Source organism: Crocuta crocuta, unplaced genomic scaffold (genome assembly GCF_008692635.1).
Source record: "Crocuta crocuta isolate KB4526 unplaced genomic scaffold, BGI_CrCroc_1.0 scaffold209, whole genome shotgun sequence".
NCBI classification, from domain to species: domain Eukaryota; kingdom Metazoa; phylum Chordata; class Mammalia; order Carnivora; family Hyaenidae; genus Crocuta; species Crocuta crocuta.
Window position 1 is genome coordinate 1,950,574 of NW_027551566.1, and position 22,197 is coordinate 1,972,770.

General features: G+C 39.5%; 1 protein-coding gene across 1 annotated transcript in view; it reads left to right on the forward strand.

Moving 5' to 3' along the window:
* The window catches only part of RALGAPA2 (Ral GTPase activating protein catalytic subunit alpha 2), a 340,826-nt gene that overhangs the window by 88,586 nt on the left and 230,043 nt on the right, over positions 1 to 22,197 (forward strand). The window contains exons 6-10 of the mRNA XM_077750219.1: positions 7,610 to 7,653; positions 10,183 to 10,360; positions 11,148 to 11,263; positions 14,429 to 14,567; positions 16,689 to 16,888. Coding sequence (XP_077606345.1) covers positions 7,610 to 7,653; positions 10,183 to 10,360; positions 11,148 to 11,263; positions 14,429 to 14,567; positions 16,689 to 16,888 — 677 coding nt within the window. The remainder of the gene's footprint in view (positions 1 to 7,609; positions 7,654 to 10,182; positions 10,361 to 11,147; positions 11,264 to 14,428; positions 14,568 to 16,688; positions 16,889 to 22,197) is intronic.

Here is a 22,197-nt window from a genome sequence, read left to right on the forward strand (position 1 = left end):
CAGATATTGTTCTGTTTGATTGTATCTCTCAGCTCTGGAACTCTCCTTTCCTGTTCCTGAATCAGTTTCTCTTTTTCGCACTTCATCTTTTTCTATAATTGTGTCTTCTAATTCATCTATTCTCCTCTCTGCCTCTTCAATCCGTGCATTGGGCACCTCCATTTTATTATGTGTCTCATTTATAGCATTTTCTAATTAATCACAACTGTTTTTAAGCTCCATAGTCGTTGTAGCAATAGTTTCTCTGATGTCTTCCATGCCTTTTTCAAGCCCAGCGATTAATTTTATTACTATTGTTCTAAATTCGTCTTCAGTTATGTTGTTGATATCTGTTTTGAGCAGTTCTTTAGCTGTCATTTCTTCCTGAAATTTCTTTAGAGGAAAGTTCTTCTGCTTCATCGTTTTGGCTAGCTTTCTATCTCTTGTTAGTTTTAAAAGCTTGTTATGCACTCTGCACCTGCGAGTACTGCTGTATTAAAGAAGGCTCTTTGAATATCCAGGGCCTTTCCTTTCAGGAAGTGTTATTTCAATGGTGTCTCTTGCTCTCTCTTGTTGAGACTTTGGTTATTTTATTTCCCTACTCGTAGTGGTATTTGGGACTCTCTGCTATGTGTACTTTGGCTTGTTTCGTGAGGTAGCCCATAAAATGCCCAGATCTTAAGCAGTCAGCTCAATAAGTATGAAAAAGTATGTACACCAACAACTGGTGAATCAGGATGTTCCTTGGGCTCGGTCTTGCAACCTTTCTGTCACCATGGTTGCTCCTTGGCCCCTTCTCTCTCTGCCTCACCCTCGTGCCGCTCAGTCCCCAGCCCACCCAGCAGGCCATCCGTGCACTGGATGCTGCCACCTGAGACTTTCAAAACTGTTTTTAAAAACTATTTTATTTTTTTATTTGAGAAAGAGAACAGGGGAGCCCGAGTGTGAGAGAGAAAGTAAGGGAGAGGGAAAGACAATCATAAGCATGTTCCACGCTAACGCAGAGCTGGACATGGGGCTTGATCCCATGACTCTGGGATCATTACCTGAGCCAAAATCAAGAGTTGGACGGACACCCAGCCAAGTGAGCCACAGGTGCCCCTCAAAACTACTGTAGAGGGAGAATAAATAGTCTGTAAGTTTCTCTTGTTTAAGTATTTTAAGGTTGGCTCCTGCTATTCAATGCTATTTATAAGCCATTGAATGAAGAAGCATATTTGATGATGCTGATGATGAGGATGCTAAATTTTGTAATGTAAAATGAACACCATTATTACAAGTATCTAGAGATACTGCTTCAAGTGATGTTTAGAGAGTAGGAAGATTACAGAAGTGGCTGAGAGAATATTCACGAACTATGATGTATGCTAACTTGCTACTCAACTGTTTATGACTTTCCATTACTGATTACAAATGAGAAAATATTCCTGAAGTCAATTTAGGCCATAAATCTTGAAGGACAAGGGTGGACACTCAAAGCCTGATAATGATAAGTGGCAGGATATGAGGAAATGGCAAAGAATGGCACAATAGTAAACCAAGGATATTTGGTGCAAGGGCAGGCTTTGGCCCCTTTTCATATGCTCAGGCATCATCAGGATAGGGTTGAAGTTCTGTGTGTTCACTTTAAGAGGTTACTGTTCACAAGCCTCTAGAAAGCAGATTTTCTGTCCCATTCAGTGTACAGTGCTATTCCTGTATGCAATAAAAGTTTCCTGAGTGGGTGGAAAGATGTATTTTGTACTAGAGATGTTTTATATAAAAAATGTTCAAAATAATTAGCCCTTGGGCTTAAAAGATTGGGCTCAATTAATGGAAAATTCACATAGTACCTCATATGTGTTTCTTATAAATGAGTCATTATTAATCTAGTTTGCTCAGTTAGGTTCCTCTTATATATAATATAAAAACCAATGCACAACTCAACTGCAGATTTGCTTATGACTTTTTAAGAGTATCCCTGGCTTTATGCCTTGGGCTGCACAGTGGTCTGACAGTGCTTAGGATATGAACACAACCTCTGAGCAGCCTTATTTCTTAAAGTTTCTATAGCTCACTGGGCTGTAACAAGTCTTAAGGACACTTAGTCTGACAGCCCTCCCTGAGTCTGTCATAGTCAGGCCACACCACAGCTGCCTTTTCCAAGGGAACAGTGTCTCCTGTGCACTTTACATTAGGACTCCCTCAGAGCTCATTGCTGCCAGGTTGAGCTACAGGGACCTGCATGCCTCCATGTCCACCAGGGGATGGCTGAGCTGCATGCCCCTCAGCCCTTTGGTGTCTTCCCTGGGTCCTCTCTGGCATGCTTTCATCATCATTGCCCTGCATTTCTTGCTTTCCTCCCCACTTCATACACGGCCCTCTGAAAATCCTCTTCAGTTAAGCCACAGCCCTAGAGTCTCAGCCTCATTGTTTCACCTCCTCAGCTATCTGATACCTGGCTTTTCTCTCAGGATTCTCTGTCTCCCTCAGGACTGTAGGGGTGAGATCAAGGTCATTCTTTTCTCCAAGGCCCATTCCAGACCTCATCCACCACCTCCCTGTGGAAACCTCTCTCCCTCAACTATACCTTGTCTCTCCTCGTTGCCACCATGTCTTCTGATCTCCTGCTTACTTGCCTTTTTTTTTTTTTTTTTAATGGCTTAGCTGTTTACCCATCAGCTCCTTGGCCCCCTCACCCTTTGTTGCTTCCTGACTTTATCTTCTGGACACTTGTCATCATGCAGATCTGTATCTGAACACAACCTCTTTCCTCCTGATTTTTCACTTAGTCACTTCCAGGCCACCTGTTCTGTTTTTTCCTTTTTTACAAAGCAGCTCTTTTTTGGGGATTATAATTGATGTATATTAAACTATATGTATGGGAAATGTTAATTGTGATAAGTTTGGACATAGATATATACCTATGAAATCATTACAGCAGTCAAGATAATGAATATAGCCATCGTTCCCAGTGGTTTCCTCCTGCCTTTTTCCCACCCCCCTGCCCAGTCCCCAGGTAACCACTGATATGCTTTTTGTCGTTACAGGTTAGTTTGATTTTTTAGAGCCTCATAGAAATAGAACATGCAGTATGTACTCTTCTTTGGCTGCTTTCACTCAATATAATTATTTTGAGGTTTATCTGTGTCGATGCATGTCTTAATAGTTCATTTCTGAGTAGTATAGTATTTCATTGTATAGATTTACTATAGTTTATCTGTTCATTTGTTGATGGGCATTTGAACTGTTTCTAGTATTTGCATACAAGTAAAGCTACTGTAAACAATTTGTGTACAAGTCTCTATGTAGATATGTACTTTCCTGTCTCTTGAGAATGAAATGGCTGAATCATATAAAGTTATATGTTTAACTGCCAGACTGCTTCCCAAAGTGGTTGACATTCCCACCAGCACTATGAGAGTTCCAATTACTTCACATTCTTACCAACACCTAGTATCATCACTCTTTTTATTTTAGTGGTAGTACTATCTTGCTGTGGTTTTAATTTTCATTTCTCTAATGACTAATGACCTTGAGCATTTTATATCTGCTATTTGCCATCTATGTCTTTGGCAAAGTGTATGTTTGAATTGACTGACCACTTTTTTTTTTAAATTGAGTTCGTCTTCTTAATATTGAGTTTTGAAAGTTCTTTACATATTCTGTATTTGAGTGCTCTACCAGATATGTGACTTGGAAATATTCTCTCCCTATCTCTGACTTGTCTTTTCATTGCCTTAGTTGTTTCCTTTAAAGAGTGAAAGTTACTAATTTTGATAAAGTCCAGGTTATCAGTTTTTCTATTATGGATTGTGATTTTGGTGTCCTGTCTAAGAAATCTTTACCTAACCCAAGATCACAAAGGTCTTCTGTGTTTTCTTCTAGAAATTATATACTTAACATGTTTCATATGGTTCCTTTTGAGATTAATTTCAGATTCCTCCAGTGGACTGTGCTCCTTTGTGCTTATTGTAGATATTGTAGTGCCGGGAAGTTCTGTGTTCCTGCTCTACTGGCAACTGGCAGCATGGCTTGCACAGCAGAGGCACCATAAGAGGGTTTCTCTGTGTTCTTGTACCCTTACTGGTGGTATACTGCCTTTGCTTATTAATTGGTTTGAGGCATGATACACATAGGGAGTTTTTTAAAGATAAAAACCAATCTGGCCATGTGTAGCAACATGGATGGACCTTGAGGGTGTTATGCTGANATTAGATTAGAACTATTTTTGTGAACTAGTGACCTTAAAAAGATGTCTATTGTGGTTCCATACAAATTTTAGGATAGTTTGTTCTAGTTTTGAGAAGTATGCTACTACAAAGCTGTCATCATCAAGACAGTATGGTATNAGAGAAAATCTTGAATACTGAGAACAAACTGAGGACTGATGGGTGTGGGGGGGAGAGGGGAGATAGGCATGGAGGAGGGCACTTGTGGGGATGAGCGCTGGATGTTATATGGAAACCAACTTGACAATAACTTATTTGAAGAAAAAAAAAAGATGTCTAAAAGATTGTCACTTTGTCAAGAGAAACTGTCAAGCATGGCAGTTCTTGCAACTGAAAATGACATAGGCAAAGAAGATTCTGAAAATCTTGAATTTTTTCCATTAGGGCCAGGAGAGTAAAATAGTAATACATTCTGTGGTATAAACAAAATACTTAAGCTAATGTGAGTTTAATAATTTTTGATTGTTCAATTTGAGTTTTTTGGTTTTTCAATGTTTTTTCAATGCTTAAATGTTCTGGAAAAAATTAACCATTAAAAAATATAAAAACATATTTATAGTGATACACATTTTTCCTTGTACGTCAGGCTCCAGTATGGCTCAGCTGAACATTGGTACTTATTTAAAACTTTAATAATGTTCATCATGGATTGTTTTGCATTAATTTTGATTTTTAGAAATTATTGTATTAAAATGTTATTTATTTTGATTATTGGGTTTTCTTGTGCAAACCCCTCACTCTTCTTGTCCTAGGCCCAGCCCTCTTTAAAAGCAGTAAGACTTACATTTAAAGGATGTTTATAAAATACAATAAAAAACAATAGAAATTAGAAGTTCATAGAATTAGTCCAACTAATTAGATTTTATTTACTAATTTACTCATTCTCTCCTCACATGAATCTATATAGTGGCAATCAGTAGGGTTGAAGAGAGAGCTAAAAGAGATGTGGATGAGTATAATCATAGTTCAGATGGGGTATTTAAAATTCCAAACAGGTGTAATATATAGAGAGAAACTTTTTGAAGTGAAAATGGAAAAGATTTCATAATGGTAGTTAGAATAGTAGGATCTTTGTGAACTTAGGGCCTTAGGAAATACCTCAAGTAGCCAGGCAAGGCCCTCAGGTATTTATCACCAATTTTCACGTTGAAACACTATTCTGTGTGCTTTTCTGCACAAGTTTTTTTTCTAATGCTATTCTTGTTTTAAAGAGTGTCTAAGAGATTAGCTGATGCCTTTTCTTGTGGAGAAAATGTGTTTTTCATATACCAGTCACTTTTCTAAACATTTATAAATATTAACTCATTTAAACTTCATTAACAATTCCCTGTGGTTGGTGCTGTTATTATCCCATTTTACAGATGAGAAAACTCAGGCCTAGTGAGATTAGGTAAGTGACTCAGGTTATACAGTAAATGCAGAACCAAATTTTTTTTAAGTATTTATTTTTGAGAGACAGAGCATGAGCAGGGGAGGTCAGAGACAGAGGGAGACACAGAATCTGAAGCAGGCTCCAGTCTCTGAGCTGTCAGCACAGAGCCTGACACGGGGCTCAGACTCACAAACCATGAGATCATGACCTGAGCCGAAGTTGGCCCCTTAACCAACTGAGTCACTAGGCGCCCCTTATGCAGAACCAAATTTGAACCTTAGTATTCCGACTTCTGAATCTGTCTCGTAAATGCCAAGCTATACACACATGTACAAGAGTTTCTAAACACAGCAAGATGGAAAAATCAAACATGTATGTGTTTTCTATTGCTGCTCTAACAAATTACCAGGTTAATTTCAAAAATAAGTTGGGGACTGTTGGCAGATATGGGTCAGCCATTTTGTATGTCTCTTTGTTGAGTCTGCCCTACTTATAATTATTTTTTTCTCTCTGTGTAGAAAAGAGTGGATATGGGTAACTATGGGTAGGCCAAACATTAAAAATAAACCTGTGGACCCATTCTAAGTAGGGGAAGGGCTGATAAGCCACAGTGGTCAGGCATAATAACCAGGAGAAAGTGTTTCCAAGAAAGTGTTGCAGGATGATAGATTTGCCAGATGTCTAGCAGGAGAGCTGTGTGAGCAGACTTTATCTCAAGTCTCTTGGGGAGTGGAGTGTCTGTTGGCCTTGCCAACCACATGGGGTTCTCATGGGCATACTGGAGTCCATAGTAAACTGAAGCAGACCAAGCTTTGTCGAAGAATGGGTGAACATGGAGGCAAGGGACAGGCCCCAGGTAAAGGAGAGGTGTGGGATAAAGTGGTCCCCTGAGAGCAGACACTTGAACCTTAGTTGTGAGAGAGCTTAGCCCAATAAGTGCTGGCTCTAGACCACAAATTATTAGATATGGTTTGGTGACAGAAGTAGAGGAAGGAGGGCACTTTAACTTCTCTTACTCATTCACAACCATTGGTGATTTAGTGTTGTAATGTAGTCATAAGAGTGGTGAGTTTTCACTGAATCTCAGTGTTAAGTGTTACAAACAGCAACAGCAGTTACAAAATTGTGCTAAACTAATGTGCATGTGTCTGTCCACTTAAATATGACCTATAGAAATTTGTTGAGACTGGCTGTATTTCTTGGTGGAATATCTCTTGAAATACTTTAGTGGAGTAAATATGTTTTGATATGTAAGTTTTAATTATTGCATAAAACTTATCACCAGGAGATTGAAATAGTTTTTTCCCCCAGAAAAATTGGGAGAAAAGGTTCTTTTGCCTGACTTCCAATACATTTTTTATTTTTAAAGATTACTTCCTTCTTTAAGGTTAAGATCCCATTTAGAGCCTACATATGATATTTAGGTGGGGTTGCCAAGCCAACTCCATACTATAACATGAACGCATTATAGAATGATAAAGTATTTCCATCCTCCTAAGAGAGTTTTCTAATTAAAGTGGGTGCAGCACCAAAGTGTTTGCAGTTGAATGGTGTAGTTCTGCGTAAACGTAGATTCCTCCTCCTTGACAGTGACCAAAGAGCTCTGCTAGAGGATTTATTGATAAACCGAATATATAAACGTGATTATCACTGCAAGGAAACATGCTATCTTGAATATTTGCTAAATATTCTGTCTTATGATCAGTTTTATATTATTTTTACCTTTAGAGATTAGGAAAAAAATCATTTTATGCATGATGAAATATCTGCACTAAATCTACTGTGGGTATATGTGTTACTAAATATCAATCATTTTGACTCTTAAGAATTTTGAAGAGGTTCACACTTAAAGCAGTTTTATCTTAAAGATATCTCTCCTTCTGTGACATTGCTTTTCTTTTCTTTATAGAAAAATTCTTTTGTCATAAGTATAATTTATCTTTCTAAAACTGACCTTTTAAAAATATATCTTAATCTACTTTGAGGTTTTTTGTGTGTATGGTGTAAATTTATATACTCTTTCTAACTCAGTGTTTTAAACTTTCAGGCTCAACTTTAAAGAAGCTTCTACACACTGGAAATTCTATTAAGGTATTTATTTTAGATGAATGCACAATGGCATTTTGCAACGGTCTTAAATTTACTAGTGCCATAAAGTGACAAAATGAGGCCCTTTTGGGGGATAAAAGATCTTTAAAAACCACTCGATTTACTTTTTATTTTTAATTGAAAATGATATGGCAAATATTGTTAGAGTTTCTGTTCTTACCTCGTAACTTATTGTGATATACGCTTTAAATATTATTTGGGGAAAGGGGCTTGGGATTCGGAGTTTGGAATTTGGAATTCTAATTTTTATTCTACTATGTACAGTCAGATGACCATCAGTGAGGTGGTCACTGCTCCAGTTTTATCTTCAAGGAAGGGAAGGGTTCCTCCCCAGGCTTCTGAGCTAATGTGCTGGATTCTATTCACCCCAGCAATCTTGTTAAAATTATAATTGTCTCTGAATTATTTTTGCCGGATTTTAGAACCATTTTGGGAAAAAAAGAGCAGCAAAGCCTTACTCTAGAATATTCATTTATTTGTTTGCAGTATAACTTTAGGTTAACATTGCCTTATTTTAAAACAAACATGCCTTTTATAATGATATATGACATTTGATGCTAGATAAGATGATCCTAAAATGTAAATGACAAAAGAAGCCAGCTGGGGATATATATTTTATGGAAGGTGATAGACTTATAGCTAATTAGGTTATTAAATCATATTAAATTTAATAAGTTCATATTAAATGGAATAATACTTGGCAATGAGAAAGAATGAAATCCTGCCATTTGCAGCAATGTGGATGGAACTGGAAGGTGTTATGCTGAGTGAAATAAGTCAGCAGAGAAAGACAGACATCATATGTTTTCACTCATATGTGGAACTTGAGAAACTTAACAGAAGACCATGGGGGAGGGGAAGGAGAAGGGGAAAAGTAGTTACAAACAGAGAGGGAGGAAGGCAAACCATACGAGACTCTTAAATACAGAGAACAAACTGAGGGGTAATGGTGGGGAGGGAAAAATGGGTGATGGGCATTGAGGAGAACATTTGTTGGGATGAGCACTGGGGGTTGTATGTAAGTAATGAACCTCAGAAATCTACTCCCCAAACCAAGAGCACACTGTACACACTATATGTTAGCCAGTTTGACAATAAATTATTTATACACACACACACACACACACACACACACACACACACGTTGGAAACAACTAAAAAATGTAAGTTCTTATATTTTCTGTTTTATACCAGCTTAAACACTTATAGCTGCTTAAATTTAGTATGTTACCTTTCTTACATGTTGAAAAAAGGGGATGAGCTATTCCTAGCTTCACAACAGATTACACATTTTATCTCTCCTATTTTAATTAGCAGTCGTATAATTAAAACTTAATCAGGTTGTGACCTCATGTATATTATTGGCCTTATTTATATTTTGTTAGCTTAAATAAAGTTATCCTAAAACAAATGGAGACATGATAGTATGTTGTAATTTTCCTCCTGTTAAATTTTCTGTAATTAGATACACATACAAATTATGCATGTAATTAGATATGCATAGAGCCATGTCATTTTTTGTCTATTATGTGTTCAGCAGTGTCCCCACTTATGTTGCCTGCTTGGGGAGAAGTGAACAGGGGTGAGTGGTCATGGAGGTTTGTGCACAGAGTGGCGTGTCCATAGGTGTGTCTGAAAGTGTGCCCTGGAATCCACTGTTGATGGCGGAGAACTGTCTCCAGACAGGGTGTCTGTCTTGGTGTATTTGACTTCTGTGGGGAGTCAGCCAAGCACTTTTTTTCTTTCTTTTTCTCTTTTCATTTCACTTCACTTCTTTCATCTTTCCTGCAGAGCCTCATGTGTGGCTTAAACACTTCTCTGGAAGAATCTGAACCACCTTGGTATCGTTGAAAGGAGATCAGGCAGTCCCTCAGTTGCCTGCATTTGGAGCTCACTGTATTTTGCAGCTTCATCTGACATTTTTTTCATCTCTTCAGAGCACAGCGAAGGTGTTAGAATGGAGCAGGGACATAAGGCAGGGAAGCAGGAGAGCTGCCTGGTCCCACTGAGCCAGGTCTTCAAGGTCTTGTTTAGTTCTAAGTGTTCAGATTTGCAAGAATATTACATTATATGTGTCCATATTGTAGTGACATGACAAAACTCTATTCAATGAGGAAGATTATCTTTGCATTGTTTTCATGGATAACCGATTGTTGATGATACGGGCACTGTTGTAACTCTCTTAACCCTATACCAGTACTTTGTGGTCAATTCTGTTATCCCTGTTTTACAGAGGGGGAGACTAGTGCATAGAGAAGTTAAGTGGTCCCCCACTGGTCACAGCTAAGCTCAAGTAGCAGAGCCTGCATTTGAACCCAGGCCCTGTGGCTCAGAACCCAAGCCCTTGTGTTTATTGCAGATGCCGACTTGTCACTAAGAAGTGCATGGTGCCATAATTCAACAATACCTTTAACTTCTGGTTTTTCTTTCTCAGAACTGATCCTGCATTGCAGTGCATCTCTGCATATACATTTAGGTGTTTAATTCTGCCACCTTTAATTTTACTTTTAGATAAGATGTGAAGGGATCAGGCTGTTTCTTCTGTGGCTTCAAGCCCTTCAGACAAACTGTGCAGAAGAGCAGGTGCTGATTTTTGCTTGCCTCGTGCCTGGTTTCCCAGCGATCATGTCCTCCAGAGGGCCCTGTACGCTGGAGACACTCATCAGTCCCAGCCCTAGTGGAGCTGATGGTGAGTATCAGCAGCAGATCTTAGACGCTGAAATGACTCTTGAAGTTACATGGAGGAATTCCTTGGTTTGTCATTATCCTGAACAGAATTCTTTATTTCATATATGGTTCAGAGGAGGAGTTATTTCCTGCTTATATTCACAGTAAAGCTTTACATTAGAATTTACATTAGCCTATTTTATATGAAATGATGACAGGAGAAATTTCCTGAAGTGGTGGAAACAAGAATGGAAGGGAGGAGACAGATGTTGGCAACAGCAGGAAGTAGAGACACATGGTATGTCTGGAGTGTTTTTGTGGCTGTTAATGAGATTTAAATCCGCCATCCAAAACTACTGTCTATTGTCCTCAGATTGTTTCATGAGTGGACATTCATCTGCTCACCCAGGCTCTTTTTTGCCAGCTGTGTATTTCATGTGGCATTCATGGAGGGACAATAGTGGGCTCCTGGGAGTATTAATAGCAGCTATTTGTGTCTTGTGATTCATCAAAAGTTGCCAGTTAGAGCCACTGATTTATTAATGCATTTCACTTTATTGCCCAATGACAACTCCTTGATCTTAGGCTGACCAAAGCAGGATTTGAAAGAGAAAAGAGTGGTTTAGTGGGAGAGGTGGTTTCATGAGCATTTGTACCATTTTTTTAAGCCCTTCATGTACACTGGATTGGAGTATAGTGTGAGCAGTTCCAGTGGAGGCAGAGATTTATTTTAATAGAGGCCACTTAAAACAAAAACAAATACCAACTTTAACTTTGGTGAAAGAATCCTTTTTCCCCCCACTCTGCAGCAAAGATATATCCAGAAGAAATCACTCCACTGCTGCCAGCCATATCAGGGGAAAAGATCACTGAGGACCAGACATGCTTTTTTCTTCAAATACTATTGAAATATATGGTTATTCAGGTAAGAGCAAAACCATGGGATAATTCAATAATGGTCTTACTCTTGGTGGGAAAGAGAAAGCATTGCTTCTTTTCTTCCTGCTTATCCATATGTTGTACCTTTGTTTTTTCTTTGAAGTGATTTTATATGATACTTCACTAAAAATAGAGTATGGACCTGGCATACATACTATGTTGTGTAAGTGTGTTTGTCACCAGAAGAATTCAGTTCTCCTCCTCCTTTTAGATCATTGCCACATTCACCCAGAACACTTCACTTCTGACACTTGTGGTTACCAAACATGTGAGTGTTTTCCCCAACCAGGCAACTCTGCCACACTGGCTGGGTGTCCTGCAGCTTAGTTCTGCTTTGAGGCCGTCTGTTTGGAGATGGCATTGGATCCCACAGGATAAGGACTAAGTCCTATCAGATGGCTCTGTGACAGTCAGGTGCCAGTCACTAGTAGTAGACCCCAGGTTTCCCACTGCTTCTGTACAACGTGGCTACAAATCAGAGGTTCCCACAACTCCTTTTCAGGTTGAGCTGATTTGTTAGAGTGGCTTGCAGAACTCTGGGAAACATTTGTTTCCATTTACCAGTTCATTAAAGGATGTGATAAAGGATGCAGATGAGTAGTCAGATGAGGAGGTGCAAAGGACAGAGCCTGGGAGGGTCCCAAGCGCAGGAATGTGTGTTCCTGTGGAGTTAGGGTTCCTCACCCTCCCAGTATGTGGATATGTCACTTACCTGGAAGCTCCCTGAAACCCCTGCCGTTGGGATTTTTCTGGAGGCTTCCTCACACCGACATGCCCCATTTTTAGTCCCTTTCCCCTCTGGTGAAATGGAAGGGTTGGGGTGGGGGTGCTGAAAATACCAAGTTCTAATCCCAGTGTGGTCTTTCTGGTGACCAGCCCTCACTCGGAGTCCACCCAGAGTTGTTTTACTAGAACAAAAGATGCTCCCTGTGCTCTTACTGCTTAGGACATGACAAGAATTTTAGGGGCTCTATGCCAAGAAGTGAGGGCAGAGACCCATATATATTTTCCATTATCTCATAGTATATTAATCTATTTTTGCCTCTTTGTCCCTTCCTGAACCCTGATTCCTATGTTAGCAAGGCCAGAAGCAGGAGGAGGCAGGCCAAAAGGCTGGGTGGATCTGGAAACAGAGCAGGCAGGAGGGTTTGGGTGGAAGCACATACAGGTGTCTCTGTGCTGTCAGCACAGGCCTGCTTGATGTCACAGGTTCCCTTCTCTGATGTTTGCCAACTGAATACAGAGCTAATATCATTAGGTTATGATTTCAGTAGGTTATCCCTTTCTCTTTGTCTACATTTTTGAGCATCGATATGGTTCTAAACTACTGATTTCCTTTCTCTCAGCGAACACTTCTGTCATTCCTGAGTTCTTCCTGGGACCCCTGTCCAATATCTGTGTCCTCCACAACCAAGTTTGTTGATGTTAAAATCTCTGCTAAGTCCACTTCCTCACTGACATTCACTGCTAACTACCTCTGTCCTGTCCCTGCTAAGACAGAGGCCCAAGATCGTGAAGGAGGTCTAGTGGTCAAGTCCAGAGAAGGACACTTTTAGAAAGAAATAATCTTTCAGGTGATTTGACAGTGACTGCCCCTTCTTCATGACATTCTCTCCTCTCATAATCTTTTCATCCTGTTTTCCTCTTCCCCTTCTTTTATTTCTTGCCAGTTTTCTTTGGGGACTGTTTCTATCTGCTGTTTTCAAGATTCAGTCCTTGGCTCCCTCTCTGATTACTCTGTCCTGTTGGGCAATCCTGTGTGCTCTCCTCTTCCATTTCCTTTAGCCAGCCCCAGAAACACAGGACTCCAGAATCCTAAGAGCAGACGGGGGTATTCTGTTGTCTTCAGGAAGCTCCACATTTTGGCCCCACTGGCCCATTCCCCCTGCATCTCAAACTCCACCTGTTCAGAAGTGGTAGGGCATTCCATCTGTCCCAGGAGATCGGCATGAAGTATTGAAAACTTGGATGTCTCATTCTAGATGTGTCACTAATGAGGTGTGTGACCTTGGATAAGTCACACAATCCCCAGAATCCCAGTGGGGGAAGGATGCTAGTGATAGAGGGTGGCCGTTTTTATGCAGACTGTGAACCCCTAAATCAGGTACAGAATTGTATTTGCATGTCCATCCCTCTCTCTCCCTTCTCTCTGCTGGCTCACCCCAGAGAACTTCTGACATACTCTGTATTAGAACTGACAGGGAGAAGACACTGAGCCCCTCTGCCCCAGGGGCACTCAGAGTCCCACATCCCTTTGCCTCAGACACTGCACAAAGTATGTTCATTTTCTGAGTGGGCTGCATCATGAAGGAAGTTGGGAAGCTCTTGCTTTAGAGCACTCTGTGTTCTAACAAGTACTAAGAACCAGTAACAGGTGCAGCTGGACTGGCAGGCCTGACTTATCTTATTAGCCCGTGGAATGCTTTTAATAAGGAGAATGCACTTTCCAAGTTTTCATAGCTTTACCTTTTGATTATATTGATTTTGCATGAAATCTTTGCAAGGGATTATTTCTTTAATTCCTGTTTATTGCAGGGGTGCCTGGGTGACTCGGTTAAGCGTCTGACTTTGACTCAGGTCATGATCTCACAGTTTGTAGGTTCAAGCCCCATGTTGTGCTTACAGCTCAGAGCCTGGAGCCTGCTTCCAATTCTGTCTCCCCCTCTTTCTCTGACCTTCCCCCACTCACACTTTGTCTCCATCTCTCTCTCAAAAAATGAATAAACATTAAAACAGTTTAGAAAAATCCTGTTTATTATAAATGGCCTTTTTTGAGTAAAGAAAACCCCACCAGATTACATCTGACTGAATGTTTTAAGTGCAGAAAGAATGTTAAGTCATTATAGAGAACGTGTGGGAAAAAATAAAGGCATGAAGTAATAGAGCAAGTTTAAAAAGATAGGATATCATTGGGTGATTTTGTTTTAATATTTGGTAAAAACCTGTTTAGCATAGTTACAATTTTGTTTTGAAGCTTTCATTCTTGTCATTTCAGTTTTAAGATACGGTTTCATTACATGATTGTCAACATTATTCGTCAACCTATTTTTATTTAGAATAGGAATTTTAATAAGATAACAGCATTTCAGTTTAGTATGCATTAAGTTGAAAAGTAAATGTACATATGTTCTTTTCCACTTATTGTCCAAAGGCTGCAAGTTTGGAGTGGAAGAATAAGGAGAATCAAGATACTGGTTTTAAATTTCTTTTTACATTGTTCCGAAAGTATTATCTTCCTCATTTATTTCCATCATTTACTAAGTTAACAAACATCTACAAACCTGTACTTGGTAAGTACTTGTTGGGCTGTATCTAGAGGATCTCCACAGGGAAGCTGTCCAGTTTCTTTCAAAGTGACCTTTGATTACTTTTAAGTAAAGTAGCCATTTTATTCTTATATTTAATGTTAACTTTATTGTAAGAGGCTTAAAGTTTCCTAATAAATGATTTTACCTATTTGTACAAGCTTCAAGAGGTACCTCATCTCACAGCAATAAAGGGGACCAAGGCTCCTGTACTCAGAATAATTTGACATGTGTCATGGTTTTTTGGTTGTAATTATATTGAAAAATTTTAATGTTAAAAAAAAAGCTTGCATTTCCTTAGATCTTTTCTTATGGGTAGTGGGGTATGGTGAGACGCCAGACCTTGCTCAGTGGCTAGGCAAGCCAGCCCAGGCCACACAGCTGCTCACAGTAGGTCCTTTTATACTGGATCTTCCATCCAGCAGGTGCTACTTACAGCTTATGGAGGGACAGATGTTTGGGCATTTGGACAACCTAGGGACAGTAAGCCCCAGAGAGAAAGGAAACATAAGGGAGTTTCTAATTTAGCTGCTAAGGTTTTTCTTCTATAAGAAATGAGGACATGGGGCACCTGGGTGGCTCAGTCGATTAAGCTTCTGAATTGGGCTCAGGTCGTGATCTCATATTTCATAGGTTTGAGCCCATGTCAGGCTCTGTGCTGACAGCTCAGAACCTGGAGCCTGCTTCAGATTCTGTGTCTCCCTCTCTCTGCTTCTCCACCTCTTGCACTCTGTCTCATTCTCTCTAAAATAAATAAACATTAAAAAAGTTTTTAAAAAGGAAAGAAATGAGGACTCATAGGACAGAAGCACCCCTTAGATTGGTGGTAGTGGGGGCAAATTTTTCTCTCCCTGCTAAAGCAAGTGAAATTAGTTAAGATGAATAATCAAGAACAATTTTGCTTTTTGGTTTGTTTATGTAGTTTTGAGAGAAAAATAGCCTGAGTGGGGGAGGGGCAGAGAGAGAGGGAGAAAGAGCAAATTCGGAGTGCAGAGTCCAGTGCAGGGCTTGAACCCATGAACTGTGAGATCATGACCTTGTACTGAAGTCAGACACTTAACCACTTGAGCCACCCAGGCACCCTGAATCAGGAACAATTTTGGAGGAGGAAGATCACAACGGATGTTAATCTGTCTGGAGAATGTGGACCACTAATTCAGTTGTTTTTGGGTGTTTACTTACACACATACACACACACACACACACACACAACCACATGCTTGGATAAGGGGAAAACAACAGAAACTTGATGCATTTTGAAAGATACAAAAATACTGAACTTTAGAGGTACTGGGATGTGTATTTCATTAGCTTTATGTGGGTATATTTTTTCAGAATTTGTTTCTGATTTTATAAATAGTCTATGTTCATGGTAGAAAACATAGTATATTGTGATATGCTGAAATTAAAAATTATTTGTTGAGAACTCGTCTACTTAATGCAGGTACCTCCAAATGTGTACAAGTTAGTATGAGAGTTGGACATACAGCAAGTAGTATCTCAAACCCAACACCATGCAATTTTTTTTATTGATTATGGAGTTTAAAGATTGAGGAATGGACCTCCTATTCATTTGTCTGATGCCTTAAAGATGAATTCTTTTGGACATAACGTAGATTATACTGATTTTATTCTTTGGATTTGTCTAAAGGGGGAAGGGTTTAAGACTGACAGTCCAGTGGATTTGATTAGTGTAGTATTGGATATTAAAATATGTAAAATGATGAAAACATGTCTATACATGCTTTTACAAAATTTTTGGTCATAAAATAAGACTAAATTAGCTATACTATATGTGAAAAACTTTTTAGTATTATAATCTCCTGTCATTTCTCAAATTTGTTAAAGAGAGCTGTTTGCTTAGTACTTCCACAGCTGTATACCACAGTTGTAACAAGCACACAGCAACAGTACCCACCATCCCATCTTGGCCAGGTTGCAAGGCAGAGTCAGAAACAAGCCTACCAAAAGATGTCATTTTTAATAATTTCTGGTTCTTTGATTTTAGTTGCAGTTCAAACAAACAAATATATATCTGCTTAGTTACACTGAACCGTCTGTGGGAATTACATTCACTAACCTAACATGTGCTCTTTTTTCTTCCAGACATACCCCATTTGAGACCAAAGCCTGTGTACATTACTACAACTCGAGACAATGAAAACATTTACAGTACAAAAATTCCGTACATGGCAGCTCGTGTTGTTTTTATTAAGTGGATTGTCACTTTCTTTTTGGAAAAAAAGTATCTAACTACAACACAAAACACTAAAAATGGAGTTGATGTGTTGCCCAAAATCATACAGGTATGCCATTCATCATCTTCTTTTACTTAGGTAAAAATGCACTAATATATACCAAAGTAATTGGTTGTTAGGGTTCTTGGTTCTTAACAGATATTGGTTATGGGGACTGGTTTATTGGTGGGCTCTGTCTGTATTGCTGAGGTGTCAGGGGAAGCTCTGAGGCCCCACTCTCAGTGCTCTGTTAACACACCATGACAAGGCAACCTTGGGGGCCAGGGAGCCATTCTGAGGGATACCTATTATGTGCACATTCCTGGCTTCCTCTCATTTTCCCTCTTTTGCTCAAGTACCAGTGACCTCAGAGCATAAGACCAGGGGTCTGTGTTGGCTTGCCCAGTTCCCAGCACCAGGAAGGTCCTCCAGAATCACGCACGTGGGCCATGGAGAGGACCCATGAAACTGCTGAGTGCTGTCTGGGATCTCAGGGGAAGGAGTGAAAGAGCATCTCTGCATTTCAGAGTGCTTGTTAAGCTCCGATAGAATGCCTGGAAGAGAAAACTGTCTCTCCCTGAGGCCTTCAATGAAGACCTTTTTCTTTGTGGGGACTCTAGTATACCTTCTCTCTCTTGTGGCCTTAGTCACGCACAAATGGCGAGTTACTTTCCCAGAAGGCTGAATTATTTAGAGACTTTGCACCAGGTGGAGCAGGACCACATGGGGAAGTTCAAGAGCAGCAACTTCATAGTAGGGTAATGGTTTTGTGCAGAAAGTGGGGTCCATTTAGAGCAGGTTTGCTGATCCTCTGGAGTTCCCAGAAGTGTGACCTAGGCCTGAGCTGGGAGAGTGCACACAGCTGAGTGATAATTTGCGCCTTGATGGAGGAGCACCAAACTGAGGTCCAGAGTGCATGGCCCCATTGATAAGAACTGACTGAAGAACTGGAGAAACTTATTGTCAGAGATGTCTGAGGGGGATACAATTGCAGTAAAAGCAACAAAAGACTTAATGAAAGTTGTAAAAGAAAGCTTCAAAAAACCTTAAATTCATTAATTAAAAAATTTAATAGGTAAACTGACAATTGTAATGATGAAAACAAAAGTGATTTTCCAAAGAAATATCCCAGAATACTGAGGAGAAATTCAAAGAGATGGAAATCAGAAATTAATAAATAAGATCTGAGGACAGGTCCAAACCTACCTTGCGAGTATCATGAGGACAAGAGGAGAGAAAATCAGAAGTGATCATTGATCTAATGAAATGTTTACTTGACCTGAAAAAAAAAGTTATGCCTTAGACTAAAAAGGCCTTCAAGTGCCAGGGAGAGCTAACTAAACAGACACAGACCTAACAGTCATTTGTCTTTAAAGGATTAAGAAAAAATTATACAGGGACGCCTGGGTGGCTCAGTCAGTTAAGTGTCCGGCTTCAGCTCTGGTCACGATCTCACATTTGGTGGGTTCAAGCCCTGCATTGGGCTCTGTGCTGACAGCTCAGAGCCTGGAGCCTGCTTCAGATTCTGTATCTCCCGCTCTCTCTGCCTCTCCCCTACTCATACTCTGTCTCTCAAAAATAAAAATAAAACTATTAAAAAAGTGATATAAAATTATACAGCCTTCCAGAGAAAAACCACAGGTTCCTTTTAGGAAATGAGACAGCATAGCATTGAATATTGAATCTAAGCTATAGCCCTGGAAGCTGAAGGAACCTGTCAGTCTCTCTCTCTCCTTCTCTGAACCTTGATTTGTATCACATACATAGTCAGATGTCAGACTGATTTAATTTCTAAATTGACTTAAGGTCTAAATATAAAAACAAAATGGTAAGGAATTTGGGAGAAAATCTAGGGGAATGTATACATTTGGGAAGTGGTAGACTACCTTAGGTAGAGATAAGACCCACAAGCCATAGAATAAATGAGGTTCCACTTTATTTAAAAAATTTGAAAAAGATTTGTGTGTAAAAGATAAAGACACACACAGACTGTGAAAAACATTCATGACATCCTAGCTGTTAAAAGAGTTTACAGCTCTAATATATATAGAGAGTGCCTACAGATTGATAAGAAGACCAATAATCCAATTCAAAAACAGACAGAAGGAGATAAAATGGAAGTTCACAGAAGAGGAAATAAAAATGAGCCTAGATTTCACCATCAGTCAGTTAGTTCTGGACTCTGTTGAGAGACCTTTACCCACCCATCAGGTAGACAAAAACTAAAAATTATCAGGTAGACAAAATTTGTATGAAATTATATATAAGAAACTCAGTCACACTCTTTGATAAATTTTACATTACATCTTGTGTGGTTGTTAGGTCGATTCAAAGCAGTCTATTTAAAGGCTATGACTTTTTCCTACCTGGTTTTAAAGTTTTAGAAAACTGTCACCTCACCTGCATTTATTGAAAATAAGTTTCTCTTTCTTGAAAAATACATTTGGATGATGAGGAGTAGCAAGAATAGCAGATTAACCACTGCTTCAGGATTCTAATTTTTTTCCTTAGTTGGCTGTTCACACTTGTGAGTCATCTACTTTTATTATCTGCTTTTTTAGTGTCATAAATGTCTGGCTTCCTGAAACAATTTGGATGGTTATATCATCCTAACAGAAAAAGACTCCATAACCCAAACTGTCTTCAATGTAAAAAAGAAATATTTTAATTTCATAAAGAAGCTTATGGTAGGGCTGGCAGAGAATATGGATTACTCATGCTCTTTACATGATTCTCTACAGTCTTCCCTCTTCTGCCCTCTCCCTCTGGCAGGTTTGTCTTCAGCTTCCCTGCTGCCAACAGCTGGGGCACTGCCCTCCTTGTTCATATTCAGAGACAACCCAGAAATAAAACGTCCTTCCCTTGATGAGGTCCCAGTAGTTCATTTTTGTTTTTCCCTTGCTTCTGGAGACATGTCTAGTAAGCAGTTGCTGCGGGAGGCGATCAAAAAGAATGGAATCTTGCCATTTGCAACAACACGGATGGAAGTAGAGGGTATAATACTAAGCGAAATAAGTAAGTCAGGGAAAGACCAATATCATGATTTTAATCCTGTGTGGAATTTGAGAAACACAATAGATGAACACAGAGGAAGGGAAGGGGAAAAAAAAAAGATAAAAACAGAGAGGGAGGCAAACCATAAATTAGAACAAACTGGGGGGCTGCTGGAGGAGAGGTGGGTGAGGGGATGGACTTAAATGGGTGTTGGGCAGTAAGGAGGGCACTTGTTGGGATGAGCACTGTGTGCTGTATGTATGTGACGAATCACTAAATTCTACTCCTGAAACCAGTACTACACTGTATGTTAGCTTGAATCACATTAAAAAACAAAACAAGAAAGCCCACCGCTTCCCTTTTGTCTGAGTGGAACAACTTAAGGTTACCTGCCTCTCCTAGAACAGTAACAAGGCACTGATTGCCTTAAAGCAATGTGAATGGCCCAGAAGGGACATGATTAGCTTCCATGAAATAGAACACTTGCCTGGTGCTGTGGATGGGGTCAGCTTCCTGTGAGTCACCTGGGCTGCAGGGAAGGAGACACATGGAGCACGGAGGATCCATTAGGGAGGAGAATGGATGCTGGGCAGACAGCCATCCAGGCCCAGTGCTACTCATACCCTGCAGATGGCTGCACCTAGAAATGTTCACTGCTACTGTATAGACTGTCAGTATACCTCACAGTAAGTTGTCATATGTCTTCTTTGCCGCTGTAGCAAATTACCACAAAGTTTTAGTGGCTTAAAAGAACACAAAGGTATTATTTTGAGGTTCTGTATGTCAGAAGTCCAAAACCATTGTCACTGTGGTAAGATCACGGTGTTGGTAGGTCTGTGTTCCTTCTGGAGGCTCTGGAGGAGAATCCGTTTCCTTGTCTTATCCAGCTTCTAGAGGCTGCCTGCATTCCATTTCGTGGCCCTTCATCCTGACACCTTTTCTCCCTGTTTCCATCTTCACATTGACCTCTCTGTGTCTGATTCTCCTGCCTCCTTACAGATCATTGTGATTACGTTGTGACCACCCAGATAATCTAGGATAATTTTCCCCTCTCACATCCTGCATTTAACCACATGAGCTAAATCCCATTGCCACCAAACGTAAAATACTCCAAGGTTCTGGAGATCAGGACATGGTCATTATTCAGCAGACCAATTGTCTCCTGTAGTCCTTTCTGTGCCTGTACAGCTGTGTTCCTACCTCATCTCACATGTATCCTCTCTGTTCCTCTCTTCATTTACATTGTACATGAGAAAAAGCAATTTAAGCACCTGAATATTATATTTGGGGAGTAGAGTTGCAGGAATAAAAGCACATATAATTTCATTTGTCTCCTGAAAGTTTTTGTTTGGAATTTCAAATTTAATATAATTTTGCCTATGTAAAGTGAGCATCACTAAATGAAGTGATCCAAAATCTCTTTTCAAAGAGTATTCTGCTCTTATAAAAAGCCCTTTAAAACAGTATTTTAAGTGCTGCTTCCAAATGGAGTTCACACTTTTGCCATTCTGTGTTAAAGGTCATGGTTGAGTGTGTGTGTGTGTGTGTGTTTTCCAAAGTGAATTTACTTCTGGATCTGGAATTAATACCTTTGACACGATTTTTCATCAGGGAGGAAAAGAACCAATATATCTTCTAGACTTCGTTTTCTTACCACTTAGAGAGTCTGGTGTAACAAATATTCTTGTTCAGTGTCATCATTCATGAGAGAACAAAAATACAGTTGCTCTTATATCCCATATACTGTGCTGGCAATAACAGCATAAACCTTAATGTTCTTGGTGCATCATTTCAGCTGCAAATGTTTTCAGTGAAGTATTATTTAGTCCTTAGCAATTCAGTTTTTTAAGTTTATTTATTTATTTTGAGAGAGAGCACACAAGCAAAGGAGAGGGAGAGAGAGGGAGAGAGAACATCTCAAGCAGGCTCCACATTGTCAGTGCAGATCCTGACATGGGGCTTGAAGCCACGAACCATGAGATCATGACGTGAGCTAAAATCAGGAGTCAGATGCTTAACCAACTGAACCACCCAGGTGCTCTAGTAATTAATTTTTGTATAAGACAAACTTACTTCAATATACAGTGGAGAAAGCAAAGGGGTGATTTTAAAATGTCAGCAGTGACCATTTTTTACCAAATTAACTGACATTATAATCCATAAAAACCCATTTGAAATGAAAAAGTTTTAGATGGTATCAGTCGATCACATTTATTTATATGATAACCTTTTAGTTATAATTTTACTAATTGTGAATCAGCCCTTCAGTAATGATTCATGGGCTGTGGGTTTCCTAAAATTGTTGTATTTCATGGGATAAACAGTTAGAAACAGTGAATCACACAAATTGACAACCCTCTACGAGTTTGTACATTATACAAACT